Here is a 20,432-nt window from a genome sequence, read left to right on the forward strand (position 1 = left end):
CACTGATACCAACGATGGGGCACTATTCCTCCCACTGACACCAATGTTGGGGCACTATTGCTCCCCCTGATGCCAACGATGGGGCACTATTCCTCCCACTGACACCAATGATGGGGCACTATTCCTCCCACTGATACCAATGATGGGGCACTATTCCTCCCACTGACACCAATGATGGGGCACTATTCCTCCCACTGACACCAATAATGGGGCTGTATTCCCCCCACTGACACCAATGATGGGGCACTATTCCTCCCACTGACACCAGTGATGGGGCACTATTCCTCCCACTGACACCAATGATGGGGCACTTTTCCTCCCACTGACACCAGTGAAGGGACACTATTCCTCCCACTGACACCAGTGATGGGGCACTATTCCTCCCACTGACACCAATGATGGGGCACTATTCCCCCCACTGACACCAATGATGGGGCACTATTCCCCCCACTGACACCAATGATGGGGCACTATTCCCCCCACTGACACCAATGATGGGGCACTATTCCCCCCACTGACACCAGCGATGGGGCACTATTCCTCCCCCCACTGACACCAACGATGGGGCACTATTCCTCCCCCCACTGACACCAATGATGGGGCACTATTCCTCCCCCCACTGACACCAACGATGGGGCACTATTCCTCCCACTGACACCAACGATGGGGCACTATTCCTCCCACTGACACCAACGATGGGGCACTATTCCTCCCACTGACACCAACGATGGGGCACTATTCCTCCCACTGACACCAACGATGGGGCACTATACTTCCCTCTGATACCAACGATGGGGCACTATTCCTCCCACTGACGCCAATGTTGGGGCACTATTGCTCCCCCTGATGCCAACGATGGGGCACTATTCCTCCCACTGACACCAATGATGGGGGCACTATTCCTCCCACTGATACCAATGATGGGGCACTATTCCTCCCACTGACACCAATGATGGGGCACTATTCCCCCCACTGACACCAATAATGGGGCCGTATTCCCCCCACTGACACCAATGATGGGGCACTATTCCTCCCACTGACACCAGTGATGGGGCACTATTCCTCCCACTGACACCAGTGATGGGACACTATTCCTCCCACTGACACCAGTGATGGGGCACTATTCCTCCCACTGACACCAATGATGGGGCACTATTCCCCCCACTGACACCAATGATGGGGCACTATTCCCCCCACTGACACCAATGATGGGGCACTATTCCCCCCACTGACACCAATGATGGGGCACTATTCCCCCCACTGACACCAATGATGGGGCACTATTCCCCCCACTGACACCAATGATGGGGCACTATTCCCCCCACTGACACCAATGATGGGGCACTATTCCCCCCACTGACACCTATGATGGGGCACTATTCCTCCCATTGACACCAACGATGGGGCACTATTCCTCCCCCCACTGACACCAACGATGGGGCACTATTCCTCCCACTGACACCAATGATGGGGCACTATTCCTCCCACTGACACCCTCCCACTGACACCAATGATGGGGCACTATTCCTCCCACTGACACCAATGATGGGGCACTATTCCTCCCACTGACACCAATGATGGGGCACTATTCCTCCCACTGACACCAATGATGGGGCACTATTCCCCCCACTGACACCTATGATGGGGCACTATTCCTACCACTGGCACCAATGATGGGGCACTATTCCTACCACTGACACCAATGATGGGGGCACTATTCCTACCACTGATACCAATGATGGGACACTATTCCTCCCATTGACATCAGTGATGGGGCACTATTCCTCCCACTGATATCAATGATGGGACACTATTCCTCCCACTGACACCAATGATGAGGCACTATTCCTCCCACTGCAAAATTACAGTTATGAAGTAGCAACGAAAATAATTTTATGGTTGGGGGTCACCACAACATGAGGAACTGTATTAAGGGGTCGCGGCATTAGAAAGGTTGAGAACCACTGCCCTAGAACAATACCTGCGATGCTACACATCATTCTCTCAAGACGACTGGGTGCCACTTCTCCCTTTGGCGGAATTCGCGTACAACAACGCTTGCCATTCAGCAACAGGGCAGTCCCCGTTCTTCTCCAACTATGGGTTTCACCCTGTCTTCCTCCCGGATTTAGTCCCATGATGCCCAATTCCAGCGACACAAGATGCACTAACCTTTTTCACTTCAAACAATAAAAAACTACAGGAAGCCATCCGTCAAGCCCAAGAAGACTACAAGAGGGCTTTTAATAGGAAGCGAAGAGGGGATCTGGTGTTGCGGCCCGGAGAGAAGGTTTGGCTGGCTACATCGAACTTGAAGATGCTCTGCCCGTCAAAGAAGTTGGGACCTAAATTTATAGGCCCTTTTTGCATCAAACGGATGGTCAATGAAGTGGCCTATGAACTTGTTCTCCCTGAGACACTCAAGATCCACCCTGTCTTCCACGTGTCCCTGTTGAAGCCGGTAGTCCCTGATGCCTTCCCGAAATGGGAATCCAGGCCCCCGGAGGCCGTAACAGTCGAAGAGGAAGAAGAATTCGAGGTGGAGACAATCCTGAAGTGCCGACGAAGGGGGGGCCAGACCCAATTTCTCATCAAGTGGAAGGGCTACGGCCCTGAGGATAATTCGTGGGAACCAGCCCATAATGTCCATGCACCTAGACTTATCCGGAGGTTTCTTTGTGATCACCCGTGGTGGAGAGATCGGGTGGGCATCCGGAGGTTGCCCGTAGGGGGGGGGCAATGTCAGGGATCCCCTCGAGTTCGAGTTCGCGCATGCGCAGTAGAAGCCGCGGCCGCCCGCTGGGCACCAATGGCAGCGCAGGGCAGGATATTTAAATGTCCCTGAGCTGTCATTTCGTTGCCTTCTGGTCTTACCTGCTTCCTGTGATTCTGAACCTGTGCCTTGTAAGTTATTTGACCCGGATTGTTCTTGACCTGCTGATTTATCCTGCCCAGACCCTTGCTTTGCCTGACCTCTCTCCCTGGATGCCCCTCATTAGATTTGACCTACTGTTGCTGACCTGGCGTGTGACCCGACGATTCTCTGCCTGCTCCCTTGTACCTTACCGTCCTCTACGTTACCAACTCGGCCTGTCTGACTTCGCACTTGCTCAGCCATCCATCCATCCATCCCATCGGGGTCACCCGACCTCCTCACATCTGGCTCTCCCTGGTTGGAGCCCCTGGCGAACACCCCTACCACTGACAGGTGTGCTCAGTAGTGGCGACCTGGTCCCGGGGTACTACAAGTCCATCCCCACCATCAGGGGCCCTGGTGAACAAGTACCCTGGGGCTTAGACTCCGTGCTCTGGGCATGCCTGACCGGTGGAGTGCTAGTGGTGCCGCTCGGCGGTCCCTCACACACTGGCGGCGGCCGTGCAGGGAGAGTGGAGGACAAGTGGGAGCTAGGTTCCTCCAAGACCTCTGTAGGTTTCATCAGGAAAGCAGTTGTCTGATTGGATGGTGCTGCCCTGGTTGACTCGGTGGTCATCTTTAATGCGGGCAGTGTTTATAAAAGCACTGTCCCCTTCAGATTGGTGCGCATTCTGCGTAGCAGGTAGGTCAGGGACATATCACTTGTTGGCTAGGTACAGTCAGATTAGCGTATGGTCAAGTTCCTGTGCAAGAGGGACAGAGTAGGGACCTTTGCTGTGGCTTGGACTTTGGCCTGCTGTACAAAAGGGCTCCATTGCCGGTCTGCCTCCCAGTTGCTTCGGATGCTATCAGGTGTTTACAGCTTGCATTGCTATTCTTTTCCTGGTTCATTGTAAGTGTTCCAGTCTGGTGTGGCCGTGTCCACAGAGTTTACTGTTCTCCTACAACATTACCTTGTTTACACTTTGCTGCATCAACCAGTCTCTGTGAGTTCTCTTCCCCTGTGGGACGTGAGTCCAGGCCTCACCAACATACTTGTGCTCTCCTGTGACGTGGAATCAGCAGACAGCGGGCTAAAGCCACACATGTCACAGAGCCACTCCAGGCTCTGGAAGGATCCCGACTCTCGGCAGAGAGCACTGGAGGGCAGAGTGGAGAGCAACCACAGAAAGTCACTGCTCTCTACACTAAGACCTAAGCAATCAGTGGTCATGTGATCTCAGTTATCAATCTTAGAGCTGGTGGGGGACCAGGAAAAAGGTGAGTATGTGTGTTTGGGTTTTTTTTCAGTAACCCCTGACTTCTCCTTTAACGGCTTCCCCGCTGCCCCATAGTAGAACTACTGCTACAGGGCAGTAGGGCTGTGCAAAATCACGTATATATACGTGATTCGCATTTCCGGGCCCTACCCGCCCCACCGTTGGCAGCTACAGATGTCAATCACTGGGTCCCGCCCAGCGATCGCCGAGTAACACTGACAGGGGAGAGACCTGTGTGTAAACAATACAGGTTTCTCTTCTGCCAGCAGTAACATGCTGCTGTGTATTTCTCTGCACAGCAAAGAAATACACAGCAGTATGTTTTCCTAGTAAAACACACACAGCACATTATATAAAACAGCACATAGTGCTTTGATTGCCCCAGACGTTAACCCCTTCCTGCCCAGTGTCATTAGTACAGTGTCAGTGCTTTTTAATAGCACTGATCACTGTATTAGTGTCATTGGGATATCAGTGGCCATTAGTCAGCAGTCCCCCCCCCCCCCCCAGGGTCAGAATGTCCTCCGCAGTCCCACTATAAGTTGCTAATCGGCGCCATTACTAGTGAAAAAAAAAATTCCAGTATATATACCGCCATTTGTAAACGCTATAACTTTCATCTAAACCAATTCATTTACACATGTTGGTATTTTGTTTTTAGCAAAGAAATGTAGCAGAATACATTTTGGCCTAAATTTTTTAAGAAATTAGATTTTTTAAAAATTTTACTGGATTTTTTTTTATAGCAAAAAGTAAAAAATATTGTTTTTTTTTTTTTCAAAATTGTCAGCCTTTTTTTTTTATAAATATAGAAACTGCAGAGGTGATCAAATACTACCAAAAGAAAGATCCATTTGTGGAAAAAAAGGACATCAATGTCATTTATGTATAGTGTTGCATGATCGTGCAATTGTCGGGGGGGGGGGGATCCTCTGGAGGGCAAGGGGTTAAGTGATAGGACTGTCCAATACACATTCTGGCTGCACATCCACCTGTCCCTGCGTAGTTATACTGGGAGGATGAGATGGTGGGGCGGAGCGCCCTCTGCTGGTAAATGGGAGCAAACACCTCGATCGCTAAGGTGACTGGCCGTATCTTGCACTGGATTTCTATAGACGTCCCTTCTCTATAAGCAGCAGAACTAGGAGAAGATCTGGTGCACTGTCATGCCACGAAAGGGAATACAACTTTACCTGCAAGTACGAACTTCGCCATCTCGCCAACCACAAAGTCAGTACAGCAGAAAATCACGCCGTGTTGTTGCTAGGCAACGCTACACAGAGGATCCAGGGGCGGACCATCACCACGTACCTCTGGCTGTTCTTGCAATTGCAAACGCGTTTCCGTTGTTGTCCTCCAGGAGTCGCTGTAGCCGCGCCCTCTATTAGGATTTTGTCACAACGCTGCGACCGCGTTTTGGGCCATGGTGGCGGCCGTAGCCGGAGAAGGGGCGGCGTGACGTCAGGTCATGGCCGCGTCCTAGGGGCAGTCATGATAGTCTTCCCCGGCCTGTGATCAAGGTGAGTGCATTGGAGCCACGTGACAGCGGCTTTGTCTATGGAAGGCATCCTGTGGTGATGTCAGCTGTCATCTAAGGACAGGGGCTGACTGCCTGCGTGCTGTCGGGACATTTCATTGCTGTCATTGGATTTGACATTATATGTCAGATGTGTGCTCTATGCAGGCAGGGTGAAGGAGGAGGCTCATTATAAGGGCTCGTTCACACTTGACTGATTCCTAGCTCTTGCCGAACGCCCCTATAGCGTTTGACAGGCTTTCTGGAAGCGGTTTAATGCTCCTTAAATGCCGTATGCGTGGTTTTGAGGCGTTTGATAGGCATAACTGCACCACAAAGTGCTATAATGAAGTTTAATGGTATTAACGCTCTGCAAACGCCTGCCAGGCATTTAAGGAGCATCACCATAGACGTCAATAGTAGGCTTTAACTCCTGACTGGACATGAGGTGTCAGTTTTGCCACAACGATAATGCTTCAGTGTGAACAGCACTGTGTAGAATTTTCATAGGCGTTTAACTGGTTCCCGCCTGGCCTATGACCGAATGGCGGCCGGCCAAAACCCTCACCGTTCTGGGTGGACACCATACGGCGTCCTTTCGCACATGAGCAGTTTGCGCGCCTGCAGAGCCGCACAGTGACGCGATCTGTCACCGCCCGTGTACCTCGGACACGACCGATGACAGATCTGAGTACCGGCCCCGTTGCCGGTACCATGTGACCTGCTGTGACCAATCACAGCAGGTCACATGACAGTTGTATACAATGGATGGCTTCATTCATGCCATCCATTGTATACTGGTGTGTCTAGCTGTGAATGGTCACAGCGATCACATGCACAAGCTGAGCCTATCACAGGCGAGCTGTGTCATGTGATTAGCCGTGGCCAAATCACAGCTAAGCACAAAAAAAAAACTGATCACTTCCCCAAAGTAGTACAATGTTACTATGGTAACATTGTACAACTTTGGTCATAGTGAACTATGAAAAGAATATCTTAAGAAAAAGAAAAAAAATTTAAAAAAGTTAATTTTTTTTTCATACTGTCACCAGTCAGTGTCCCTGATCACCGCCATGCCAGTTATATGATGACGCTGTACTGCACTGGTGACAATATGTAAAAAAAAATGTGAAACTTTTTTTAATTCTTTTATTTTCCAAAAAATTATGACAAAATAAATACAACTTCAAAAAACTCGCCATTCCTGTTATGAAGTACATCGCACTGTCTACTGCAAAAAGGGGTCATTTCGAGGATATCTGTACTGTTCTGACATTCTTGGACCTCAAGAAATTTGATTGGGTGTCTTCAGGATTGATCAATATTCAGATCTATACCATAGTTTGTGAACTCTATAACTTTCCTACAAACTAAAAATACATCCTAATTTGGGTTATTTTCACCAAAGACATGTAGCAGAATACATCGAGGCCTAAATTTATGAAGAACAATTTATTTGCAAACTTTTATAACAGAAACAAAGAAAAACATGGGGTTTTTTTTCAAAATTTTTGGTCCTTTTTTGTATAGCAAAAAATAAAAACCCAAGTGGTGATTAAATACCACCAAAAGAAAGCTTTAGTTGTGTGAAGAAAATAACATTTTAGTTTGGGTACAATGTTGTTTGACCGCGCAATTGTCATTCAAAGTGTGAGAGCGCTGAAATCTGAAAATTGGCCTGGGCAGGAAGGGGGTAAAAGTGCCCAGTATGGAAGAGGTTAATGAATTTTAATGGTATTAACGCTCCGCAAACGCCTGCCAGGCCTTTAAGGAGCATTACCATAGACTTCAATTGGAGGCTTCAACTCCTTCTGACTTGACATAAGGTGTAAAGTTTGCTGTGACATTAATGCTTCAGTGTGAACAGCACTGTGTGCTGCCCTGTGTAGAATTTTCATAGGCGTGTGCGGAGCATTAAAAACGCTTCCCTAACGCCTGCTAACAAAGCTATTACCGAGTCATCTGGCACGACAGCGGGCACCGAGTCATCTGGCACGACAGCGGGCATCGAGTCACCAAGCTCGACAGCGGGCATCGAGTCATCTGGCACGACAGCGGGCACTGGGTCACCAAGCTTGACAGCGGGCACCGGGTCACCAAGCTCGACAGCGGGCACCGAGTCATCTGGCAGGACAGCGGGCACTGAGTCACCCACAAGGCAGTTGAGTCCCACCACCATTGGCGAGTCCATTCCTGACAGTATCCCCCACATCGGGCTCGGCAGCAGGCAGAGGCACATCGGGCTGGGCTGCGGCACATCGGGCGGAGCAGCGGGCACCGGGCCATCAGGCGAGGCAACGGGCACCGGGCCATCAGGCGAGGCAACGGGCACCGGGCCATCAGGCGAGGCACCGGGCCATCAGGCGAGGCAACGGGCACCGGGCCATCAGGCGAGGCAGCGGGCACCGAGGCGTCAAGCTCGACAGCGGGCACCGAGTCATCTGGCACGACAGCGGGCACCGAGTCACCAAGCTCGAAAGCGGGCACCAGGTCACCAAGCTCGACAGCAGGCACCGAGTCATCTGGCACGGCAGCGGGCACCGAGTCACCAAGCTCGACAGCAGGCACCGTGTCATCTGGCAGAACAGCAGGCACCGAGTCATCAGATAGGACAGACAGGGCAGCGGGGCATCAGGCTGGACCGCGGGCCCCTGGGGCACTAGGCTGGACCGCGGGCACCGGGCCATCTGGCTGGATCGGGTCATCAGGCCGGGTAGGATCATCAGGCTGGGTAGCGTACACTGGGTCATCAGGCATCCGGACATCAGGCTGAACAGCGGGCACCAGGCTGGATAACAGAAGGCAGGTTCTCAGACTGCAGGCTGACCAGTTTGGATACTGGCAGGATGGTACTGGTTGGAAAGAATTTTTGCTTCTTTTTGGTTTTTGTTACTGGAGCACTGAAAGTAAGCGCAGGTCTGTAAACGGAGGGAGCAGCTTCTATAGAGGACTTCTTTACAGGGTTAAAGGCAGGATAGGTGCAGCGAGTGGGAACAGGGTACTGACATGTGGTAGATAGCAGGGTATATTGGGCTGTCACTGGGGGTGCTGTGGGAAATGGAGGAAGAGAGTTTTGAGCAGAGGAATGATTATAAGCATGACTGGGTTGTTGCAAGCTGACTGAGGCTGGGTGTAACAAATCTGACCATGACTGTAGTACTGGTTGAACAAAGCTCAGCTTACACAAAGCCTGTCTGACCAAAGACTGCACTGCATTTATACAATCCCTAAGCACCTGTTGTGAACATGCTGAATAATGCTCCAAGAAGTAATCCGCATCATCCTCTAATAACCATACCAGGGACTCTACTTGGTCTGCACTAAATGGCGGCAAAAAGTCATCTCTGCCTTCAGGGGTACTAGATGAAGCCAACTCCGCACAAGCCTGAATCAATGGTTGCACCTTAGAGAACTCCGTGCCCTGATCTACTAGGAAATGAGCGATCCGTATGCATTCTAGCAGCTGATCCCTGGCATACTCCTTCAGAGTCTGATAGGCATAATCTCTGTCATCTAAGACTAGCAGATACACAACCTCCTCAGGATGCATCCTTCCCAACAACAAGCCAAGATGACTTCCCTGTGCAGCCACTTCTGGTCAGGACTGGCCTTGGTGTAATGTCAGGCTCCAGGTATGACCAGAGGTGTGTGGACCAACACAGGGAAAGACAGACTTCAGGTATAGCGTGTAAAACAATATAATTTATTAAGGGCAACACTACCATAAATGCAGTGCAACAAACCAAACCCAAAACTAACACAAATACGTACAACAAGGTGCAACAAACCCAAACCCTAACTGATATATATATATATATATATAATATATGGAGCACAACGTAGTCAGGTGGGCCGGGTCGGTAGCTAACGGGCAGACAAGGTACAAGGAGTAGGCAGAAGATTGGTCAGGAGTAGCCAAGGTCGTTGCAGGCAGAGTTCAAGCAGAGTCAGGATCAGGCAGGAAGCAGACAGGATGCAGGTACAGGGGCTCATGGGAACAATACACCAAGGCCCTGACTGCAGGACTGGCCATTCCTTAAATAGACCTCCTGCAATCAGCCTCAGGTGATAGCTTGTCTGCAGGAGTGAGCTTCTGGCTGCTGAAAGCACCCGCTGGCCAGCCCTGGTATTGCAGCCCACAAGGCAGGTGAGTCCCACCACCATTGGCGAGTCCATTCCCGACAACTATAATTAGAGGCAAAAACATATATATATTAAGAAGTCCACTAGCTTACAAAATTTATGGTGTGGATCATTGTACATGGGTACACTGATCCACACCATAACTTTTGTAAGCTAGTATGTATGGAGAAGGACATGAAAAAAAGACACCTAGGGAAAGACAGAAGGTACTTCAAACAATCCAAGTAGTGTGACTAAAAACACAAATCTTTATTAGGACGTGATACAAAATGACAACATTTTGTAGCATATTGCTAAATAAGCCAAATTAAGTAGACCTTCAGCTGACACTTTAAAAGCAGTAATCAAGTCGGTGATGAAAACAATAGTCTGGACAGGAAATGGCTGCAAAAGCTAGCTCAGGAGACACTGTCAGTAAATTAACCATCAAGACTGCCACAGCTCCGACATGGGAGCATTAACCTTCCTAGCAGTAATCCCCAGTGTGGCTCGGGGTTAATTTACAGTACCAAAAGTGGTAACCCTGAGCCACACTCGGGATTACACTGTAGTGCTTGTCCTGCGATCCCCTGATCTTTTCTTTGTCCTGCGATCCCCCGATGTCCTCCCGCTGTGTCCTCCAGCCGATGCTGGCATCTGTCTTCCAGGTTCCCTTCCCTGCGAGCGTTGGTACACGGGGGCGGAACCAGTGGGAGATTTAAAAGAGTAAAAATGACATACACACAATACATTGTAATCTGTTAGGATTACATTACTGTATCAAACCATTTCACCTAAATTTTGTCCCTAGTGCTTTGTCCTGTGCTCTGCCTGCACTATTACCATTCTTTCTGCCTGGAAAATTGAGAACGTCCATGGCATCCAAAAAGTGTCCCTTTAGGTCAAAAGCAGTTTTAGACTAGACAGAAAACAGAGATAGTAAATTAGAATCACTTGCAGAATTGAGCAATAGTGATTCGTGGGGAAATTCGTCATCAGACACTGAAAATGATTCTCAGTATGTGTAAACTTGATGCTCTATTTCAAATTTCAGTGTTTTTGGTTTGATTACATTATTGAATTAAATATATTATTTTTTATAATTGTTTATTATATTATAATTTATGATTTTGTGTTTCGAACTTTATCATACTCGGGATGTTTACTAGACTCTTGTTTGGACAGATTTAAATGATTTATTCCTAAGAATTACAGGCCTACAATATAACACAACACATTTCCATGCAAAACAATGTACCGCTTTGACATTCATAAATATTGATAAGTTAGACCACCAGGAAGGTTAATGGGTAACCACAAGGATTAAATGAAAAGGCGACTTGATCTTCAACAGCTCTCGGAGGCAATTTAAATAGTTAAACCAGCTAATTCCTTGTAAAACAACAATAGGTACCCATAGCATATCAAGCTAGCTGATTAGGTAGCAGTTAATATAATAAGCTGGAAGCAGCAAGCACACCGAGATCATCAATGCAGACTGCATACCTCCCCTCCCCCTCTGTTCCTCATATGATGTATGAGACAGCGGCAGGAAGTGCTGAATACTTGTAACATTTAGGGAGCATGCACCATCATAAGTTAATTATTGAGCCTCTTTTCCAGGTATGCCTTTTTGTTGTTTTAACTCTGTAGTGACAAGGTCACTTTAAAGGATAAGTTCCCCTTTCGGGACATGTTACATGTTCCACCCATGTTCCCACTCTTGCAGCTGCTACCCGCTCTGCTACATCTAGTGATAGCTAGCGTGGGACCTTCTCCCCTCACTAGCTGTCACTATTTTTCAAAAGATAGTGCGTCCGTGCGGGGCTCCATTGCGTCATTCATTCACAGAGTTCTGTGAATGTGAAAACTACAAGGAACAACATCCTTTGCGGCTGTCGGCTTGTAGTTCTCAATGAACTACCATGGCGTTGTTGAGCGCTGTGGTAGTTCATTGTCTCTTCCTGTCAGTGTGCATCTGCCTGCCCATATGAGAAACGAACAGACAGATACACTAACTAGTGTGCAGGAGCCCTGCATGGCACCAGCGAGCTGCTGATTGTGGGTGCATTGCTTTACGAGTCCAAGTCAAAAAAAAATAATAAATGCACTTTTTTTTCAATCTGTAAAAAGATGTACATTTCTTATTTTTTTTTTTTATTTAAAGGTGAACTTATCCTTTAAATAATGATAGCTGCTTGGCTGTCTCTGGTGTCTCTGTTTCCAGATCCTGAGCAAATATACAGATCAGGAAACATGAAGAATTGTCAGAAGTCCTTATCTGTATTCTAGTTCTAGGTCATGACTGAATGAGTATTGATGGAAGAGGGTAAGGATGAAAGCCAAGCAACTGGCATTTTCAGGGGGGTCAGCAGTGGCAGCCTCCAGGTTTGGTTGACTTATTGGAAATCTTGTGTACATTAACCCAATAAGTGAACAATCCCTTTCACTGAGAGTACACACATAACCAGCCACACTAAAGAGTAGCATCCTTTCTGTAAAATGGTACAAGTATGCAGTTCAGCAGTGCAGACTTCATTTTCTGCATGCTTGCTGCAGGTAGAATGTGTTATGCCATTGAACGAGAGTGTTCTAAATTCTATCTAAGTAATCAGATTTAAATTGGAACTAAACCCATCAATTTAACAGTTAAAAAAATCAGTTGCCAGTAATGCTAACTGTTGCATTTGCTTTTGCTTTCAACCAAACTGTCAAACCATCTAATGGCTGGTGTCATAACTGATCACACGTAGAGCACCATGGCAGTTACAGGTCAAACAGAGGCTATGTCAGGGCTTGACAAATCCAGGCGCCAGGTCGCAATGGCGACTAGAAATTGCATCCTGATGTCTGGGTTCACACATTGCCTCCCATAGACCTCTATAGGAAGTCGCCTCCCATAGACCTCTATAGGAAGTCGCCTCCCATAGACCTCTATAGGAAGTCGCCTCCCATAGATCTCTGATGGAAGTCGCCTCCCATAGACTTCAGTGCAAAAACTGCTGTCAATAACATTCCTATGTGAACACTTATCTCCACCTGCCACTCTACTCTCACTTGCGAGTCTGAAATGCACCGCTACAAACTCACATATCTGTGAGTTTCAAAACAAACCCAGAATGTGTGAACCAGGGCGGCACCGTTCACACATGGGCGTTTTGGGATTGCAGCAGAATTGCTGTGATTGCAGAACGCATGTTCAGGTGCCATTATTTTCAATGGCGCCTAAAGCAGGATGAGGTATTGTTGTGTGGCAAATCACATTGTTTGAAGTCCCAGGCACTGACAACCCATGCTGAGCTAAAAAAAAAACCCAAAAAACTGGCTCCTAACTTATTTAGCTGGCTCCTAGATTCAAAGAATGTGTCAAGCCCTGGGCTACAATGGCAGCTTTCTTGGCTGTAAAGAATGGGTGAAGGATAAAGTGAGTCTACATATGGGCAATGCAATCTTCCCTTCCTCCTAACTGCCTTTCCCCTATCCAGTGAGACTGCCATTGGACAGGGAGGGGACAGTTAATGGAGTTTTGTCATGGAGTCTAAGATAGTCGGGCTGTAGTAGGAGAATAACTGAAATCAGAGTAATAGAGTATTTTCTAGGGAATAAAGGGGATAGCAGGCATCATTTGTTGTCTGCTCTTAGGCCTCGTTCACACCATATGTGCATAAAAACTAATGGGAAAAGGGCACAGATTTCACTTGCAGAGACACAAGTTTCCATGCGCGTTTCAGTAAGTTATATACACAGTGCAGATTCCTGCATAGAAAAAATCTGCGTGTGATACTAGTGTTGTGGTGTGAACAGGGCACATAGAGAACAATTATTCTGTGCTATCACAGAATGTGTGCAAAACAACTGACGTATCTGCACCATGGTATGAACAAGGCCATAACGTTCAACTCACTTCACCCCCCAAAAAACACTGATCAGCACTGCAGAAAACACAGATCGAATGCTGCTTTTCCAGCATGTCCCTTTAACAAAAGTTGGTCCCTTTAACAAAAGTCGGTCATTAGACCGACTTCTGTTGGACAGGCAGCTGTACACACTGCCTGAATGTTGGCTGGTTTCAGCTTAAGTCTCAGTCTGCAAAGGATAAGGATCTTAAGTTCATCCTCATAGCTCATTTTAAAATCACATAGGTTTTTTTTTTTTTAAAAGTATAGATCCTTATCTTGTTCTACTTTATGAATTGAGCCTCTAGACCAGGGGTGCTAAACCTGTGGCCCTCAGAGCTCACTGATGTGGCCTTAAACAAGGGAAGCGCATGCCCGGGGTTGGCAACCCAATGATTGCAATCTGGGCCTGCTGAGCCGCCATCCCAGAGCATCACAGTGCAGTGAGCCAGCAGTGGAGGGAGCAGGCGGCCGCGGCGGGAGCAAGAGCCACATAGGCCAATGCTTCCTCTGTAGCACTGGCTCCTGTTCCTGGTAGAGTGATATCAAGTACACACTGCCATTTAATCCATTCTAGTAGCTTGGAGAGCAATGCCAGCAGCAGCTGCAAGAGGAAAAGGTCAGTGTACACACACTGGGCATAATAGCTCTGGCAATGGGCATATTAGCGCTTCTAAAAGGGTTAACTGTTAGGTTGCTTATATACTGATCTTAGGGTGCAGAGCAGTGCACCTGCAGCTTTCATGCGGGTTAGCTGCAATGAGCCATAGACTTCTATTATATGCAGCAATTTTAGAGTGCTTTCAGAAACACACCCGCAAGAAGTAATAGAAGTCTATGGAAAAGTGCAGCTAACCAACAGGAAAGCTGCAGGTGCACTGTGCTGCACCCGCAGTGAGAGTAAACCGCAGTGCATCACTATGAAAGCAACCTTTATAGGGGCCTCAGGGCAGTAAGTGCTCATATACATTTTCCGTCTGGGGGTGGTAAAACCCCAATAAATCACTGTGGCCCATGATTGGTTACTAAATCACTTAAGTGGCCCTCTCTCTTTAGCCGCTTGCCTGCCACCCTATAGCAGAAATACTGCTGCAGGGCTGTGCAAAATCCTGTATGTGTGTATATTATTTATATATATATATATATATATATATATATATACACACGTGATTTTGCATTTCCAGGTAGGGGGCGCATGCGCCCTGCCCTTAGCGCCGTTGGCTACCTCAGCTGTTGATCACTGGGTCCTGGCCGGTGATTCCCCACCGGCATCGCTAAGTATCACTGACTGGGTAGTGGTCTGTGTGTAATCAATACAGATCTCACCCCTGTTAGCTCCTGCACACTGCTTTATATTGCTCTGCATAGCAGAGCAATACAAAGCAATGTGGTGACACCGTAAAACACACACAGCACACAGTTAACCTTTTGATCGCCCCATATGTTAACCCCTTCTTGCCCAGTGACCATGCTTTTTATTAGCACTGATCACTGTATTAGTGTCACTGGGGATGTCAGTGACAGAGTTCCCCCTTTGTCAGAATGCCTGCTGCAGTCCCGCTATAAGCCGCTGATCACCACCATTACTAGTATTAAAAAAAAACAAAACAATTCCAGTATATATACCGTTATTTGTGAATGCTATAAATTTCACGTAAACCAATTAATTTACACGTATTGGGATTTTTTTTTTTTTTATCAAAGACTTGTAGCAGAATACATTTTGGTCTAAATTCACAACAAAATTTGATTTTTTTTTAATTTTTTTACTGGCCATGCTTAATGTTTATAGCACAAAAAATAAAAACCGCAGAGGCGGTCAGAACAACCAAAAGAAAACTCCATTTGTGGGAAAAAAGGACAAACATTTAATTTGGGTGCAGCGTTACATGACCACGCTGTATCGCAAAAAATGGCCTGATCAGGAATGGGGGAGGGGGGGTGGGGGTTAAATCCTCTGCAGGGTAAATGGTTAAAAGATTGAGCACACCTGCTTTAGACTGTTGCTAAAGATGTCAATTGTACTTCAATTTAAAAAAATTTTGTGCATTTTGTAAGATCTTTGTTTTTGTTACGTTCGGTTTACAGATAATAGATGCAGAAGTGAAGAATACAACCTCATATTGCCATGATTTGTAGGAAGACTACAGAGATGGGAAGCAAGACCTGTATATACATGCTGCAAACAATACGGCAACTACAGCCATGCATTTCTTTAACAGGGAGGAGTTTTCCTAAATTTACAAGGAACTATAGATTTGAAGCTCCACTTTCTCTGCTTTCAGTTACCAGTACTTTGAGACCAGCACTCAGTTCACTCACTGTACCCATAAGGTGTATTACTCATGAGACTTCACCATGTAATGAAGAAAGAAATCTGACACCTGATTGGATAGATGGACTGTTAAATGATTCCCCTGCCATCTCTGATGTTAATCATATTAGCCCTTTAGATGAGCAGATTATTTTGGAACCATGTGAACTGGCTAGTAGCCATAAAATGATAGCGTCTCCTATTATGATTGCTCTGAATAATTGTACTACTCCCAGGGATGTATTGAATGTCTTCTGGAGGCCCCCATACAAAAAAGATGAACTTGTTGAAGGTGTTCTAAAACTGTGGCATACATTCTTGGCACTTAACGAGAAACAGAAATTCATGGAAATAAAATTCATAGTTGGTCATCCACACTTTCACAATTTGACCCATGGAGTGATGAAGATAGCTCAAGACTTGTCACCTGGGGTTTTGATCCGGATGCTATATGTGTTTGTGCGTTTACGAAAAAAACAAAAGTCTCAGTTAATTTTGAATCTTCTGCTTATTTGCCAGGTTAGTTTAATCAATTATCTACATTTCAAATGTTTTGGGGAAATGCCAGTATTGAGAGGAGTATGGGCTTTCAAGAAAAAAAAAATGTTTGTATGTATGTGTATGTATATATATATGTATATGTGTGTGTGTGTATGTATATATATATATATATATATATATATATATATATATATATATATATATATATATATATTTATACACTCTCACCTAGGTGGATGCAGAGTCAATCTCCTCTATTGTGTTTCCAACCTCCAGGTAGGTGAACACATTGCTAGGATTTTTGTTTTTCTGTTGGTGTGGGTAATTTGTGGTTGCCTGCCTTTCCTCTCTGGTCTTGGGAGTTCTGCCTGTGGGTAGTGTCCCAGGGGATTGTTCTGTACAATTACACCAGAAGAGATCTTAGTTTTTTGGTTACCTGGATCTTGCTCCTGCCTTCTGGCTTGAGGACTGACTCCCGAAGTTCCTCTTTTAGCCCTCCCATGATGCGGTAATCCGGAGTAGGGGGGAGGTCTGCAGGAACCTAGGGGGAATATTCTGCCCATTTGTCCCGGCTTGCCTGTGGACGGTCCATGTAGTTCCTCTTCCTCCCAAGATGGCCACGGTGTGTAACTTCCGGCAACTGGGGTGTCCCAAGATGGCGACGCCAGCACTTTCGGCGGCTGGGGTGGCATAAGATGGTGACGCCTGCACTTTTAGCGGCTGGGGTGGCATAAGATGGTGACACCTGCACTTTTAGCGGCTGGGGTGTCCCAAGATGGTGACGCCGGCACTTACGGCGGCTGGGGTGTCCCAAGATGGCGACGCCGGCACTTACGGCGGCTGGGGTGTCCCAAGATGGCGACGCCGGCACTTACGGCGGCTGGGGTGTCCCAAGATGGCGACGGCGGCACTTACGACGGCTGGGGTGTCCCAAGATGGCGACGGCGACACTTCTGGCGGCTGGTGTGTCCCAAGATGGCGATGCCGGCACTTCCAGGGGGTGGGGTGTCCCAAGATGGCTACACCGGCACTTCCAGTGGTGTACCAAGATGATGGTGCCGGTACTACTGGCGCTGAGCAGTGCACCACGATGGCGGCGCCGGAACTTCCGGCGCGGAGCAGTGATGCACTTCTGGCCATGAAGTCCACGGTGTGCCATTTTTAAAATAGAAGAAGGCTGTAATAGACATGATGCTGGTCTTGCTAGAGAGTGGCTGTGGCCTCAAAAATCCTGTGTCCTGCAGCACGGAGGCCCTCATCTTCTCAACATGCAAGAAGGAGAGGTTGCGGAGCCAAAATCGGACGCCCCCAAGCCTAGGACAGCGACACAGCCTGCCACCTCCTCTGAAGGTTCAAGAGCCCTGGTTGCTCAGGTAGGGTTTTTCTGGCACCAGTGGTAGGGTAGTTAAGGGGGAGGTCAGTGACAAGGGTCGATATACTGTTGTGCGTTCTCTTTGTTTCCCCCTAGGACTCTCGTAAGTCAAAAAAGAGATGTGGCAGCTGTGGCTCCAGGCTGTCAGACTCCTACACAAAAAAGATTTGCGAAAGATGTGTTTTATCTGTGGCAGGCTCTGATTCGGTTTCCTTCATTAAAAATTTGAAGAGGTCCATGCGGGAGGAAATTATTTCTACTTTACGTTCAGTTAGATCCATAGTTTCTGAGGAACCATCTACATCTTCGTCAGCTTCCCTTCCTTTTGAACGTACTCCTGTTATTCTCCCTTCGGTAGATACTAATGTTACTGCTTCTGATTTGGAGGAGGAAGGGAAATCTCCTCATTCTTCAGGTTAGGTGAATTTGGAGGAAGAGTAAGGAGATTCTAAGGAAAATTATTCTAGCAGTTTTGTTTCCCTGTGGAGGAGACGGATCAGCTGCTAAAAGCTATTTATACATCAGAGCAGATTGAGGAGGAAACTCCCCCCTCAGTCTGTCCAGGATATGACGTATAGGGGTCTGCAGGAAGGAAAGAATAGAACATTTCCCGTTCACAAATCCCTTAAATGATCCTTAAAGAGTGGAAATATCCAGAAAAGAAGTTGTTTTTTTCCAGAGGGCATAAATGGAGTTTTCGGCTTGGTTCTAAGGAAGAAATCTTCTTTTAATGTCCTAGGTTGGATGCTCCTCTTTCTCAGGTTTCTAAGGATGCTGATTTGTCATTTGAAGACGCTCTGGTTATTAAGGACCAGATGGATAGAAAAGCTGAATCCCTGTTAAAAAAAGGCCTGGGATGATTCGACCTTTACCCTTGGACCAGCCTTAGCCTCCACTTGTCTCACCAGAAACCTAGATCTTTGTGTCGACAAGTTGGATGAACTTCATTCCACAGATACACCTATTGCCCAGATTAGGGAGGCTCTGCTCCTTATTTAATAATCAGTAGCCTTTTTAGCAGACGCGGCAGCAGAAGGTATTAGAGCCACCGCTGTTTTGAATTCTGTCTGTAGGGCCATTTGACTTAAGGCCTGGGATGGAGACTTATCTTCTAAGTCCAAACTTTGTGGTTTACCGTTTGAGGGCAGCCTATTATTTGGTTCAGGTCTCCATACCATTTTTTCTTATTCTACGGAAAGGGGTGGCAAATTTCTGATGAAAAGAGAGAATTTTTGGGTCCTTTCGGGGTAGGCAGACGAAAAGTCAGTTTGACCCCAGAAAGTCTCAGTTGGGAAGAAAGCATTGGGCTTTTAACAAGACCAAGGGAAAAGGGGGGGCCTTGTTTACTTCGAGAGACCCTGCCCTCGATACCGACAAGTGATGCCAGGCAGATTATCCCTTTTTGCTTACATTTGGGAATAGCGGGGGGTAAGTCCCTTTTTGCTTACATTTGGGAATAGCGGGGGCTAAGTCCCTTTTTGTTCTTCAGATTGTCAGAGAGTGATACAAATTAGAATTTGCTTCTCCCCCACCCTGATTATTTTTGGCAACTAAACCACCGAAGGACAGGGAACGGTCAGAGGCCCTTGTGTAAGTTATCTCACATTTGGCTTCTCAGGGGGCAATCGTTAATGTTCCAGTAAAGTATCAGTGCCAGTGTTACTATTCTCATGTTTTTCTGGTAAAGAATTCAGGATGGTTATCAATCTAAAGGGCCTGAACCATCATCTCGTTTGAGGTTTTGCTGTAAGGAATCTACTTTTCCAAGGGTGGTCTGCAGGATGTCTACCTCCATATTCCTATTCATCAGGATTACCAGAAATTTCTGAGATTTGCAACCTTTTCAGAGAAGGAAGAAGAACACTGGCAATTTCAGGCACTACCATTTGGCCTGGTATCAGCCCCAAGGGTGTTCACAAAAGCATTAGCGGAGGTCATGCAGAGCATATCTATTATTCTAGATTATTGAGTTTTGCACCCACAAAAGCGAAACTGAAATCTGATCTGAATCTAGTTCTCGCAGAGCTAGCCCCTTTGGGTTGTTTGATAAGCCGACAGAAGTCCAACCTGAGTTCTCAAACGGTAGAGGTTTTCAGGCTACCAGGTAGACTCTGTTTCCTAGAAGCTATTTCTAACTGAATCAAAGGTGCACAGAGTGATATCCTCAGTCCAGTCCCTACGGTCGCAGCATCTGGTAACCTTCAGGAAGATTATGCAGATTATGCAGATTATCAGGTTAATGACGGCAGCCACTCCAGGTGTCTCTTGGGCCCAGCTTCACTCAAGAAAGCTGCAAGCCTTTTTTCTAGCCTCCTGGGATCACAATCATGCTACCATAGAGTTGTAAATCTGATGCATGACGATTCTTTGGGACTGGATTGGTGGACAGACCAGCGAAATTTGTCTGGGGGTCGGCCCTGGGCTCAGGAGAACCTGATAAGAGTGATCATGGATGCCAGCTCCTGGGGTTGGGGGGCCCATTTGGGTCCTTACTATACTCTAAAGGATGCTTCCTTCCGTTTCAGAGAGCTATTAGTGGTAAGTTTGGCTCTAAGGGCCTTTGCGGATTCCATTCGC

The 20,432-nt window shown here is 47.2% G+C and overlaps 2 protein-coding genes across 4 annotated transcripts in view; one reads left to right on the plus strand and one right to left on the minus strand.

Moving 5' to 3' along the window:
* MDH1B (malate dehydrogenase 1B) overlaps nt 1-5,642 on the minus strand; it is a 68,633-nt gene extending 62,991 nt beyond the window's left edge. For 2 of the 3 annotated variants that reach the window (XM_089671144.1, XM_089671152.1), the window contains exon 1: nt 5,446-5,642. Coding sequence is in view for 1 of the 3 variants with exons in the window: in XM_089671135.1 (XP_089527261.1) it covers nt 5,328-5,349 (22 nt within the window). In the remaining 2 variants the exon portion in view is untranslated. Of the gene's footprint in view, nt 1-5,327 lie in introns of all 3 variants that reach the window. The other variant, XM_089671135.1, reaches the window with a different exon arrangement.
* FASTKD2 (FASTK mitochondrial RNA regulator 2) overlaps nt 5,502-20,432 on the plus strand; it is a 66,065-nt gene continuing 51,134 nt past the window's right edge. Inside the window, exons 1-2 of the mRNA XM_089671122.1 lie at nt 5,502-5,654; nt 15,757-16,501. Coding sequence (XP_089527248.1) covers nt 15,797-16,501 — 705 coding nt within the window. The 5' untranslated portion in view covers nt 5,502-5,654; nt 15,757-15,796. The remainder of the gene's footprint in view (nt 5,655-15,756; nt 16,502-20,432) is intronic.

Source organism: Staurois parvus, unplaced genomic scaffold (genome assembly GCF_062004578.1).
Source record: "Staurois parvus isolate SC_StPar_1 unplaced genomic scaffold, SC_StPar_1.0 ptg000011l, whole genome shotgun sequence".
NCBI lineage: Eukaryota > Metazoa > Chordata > Amphibia > Anura > Ranidae > Staurois > Staurois parvus.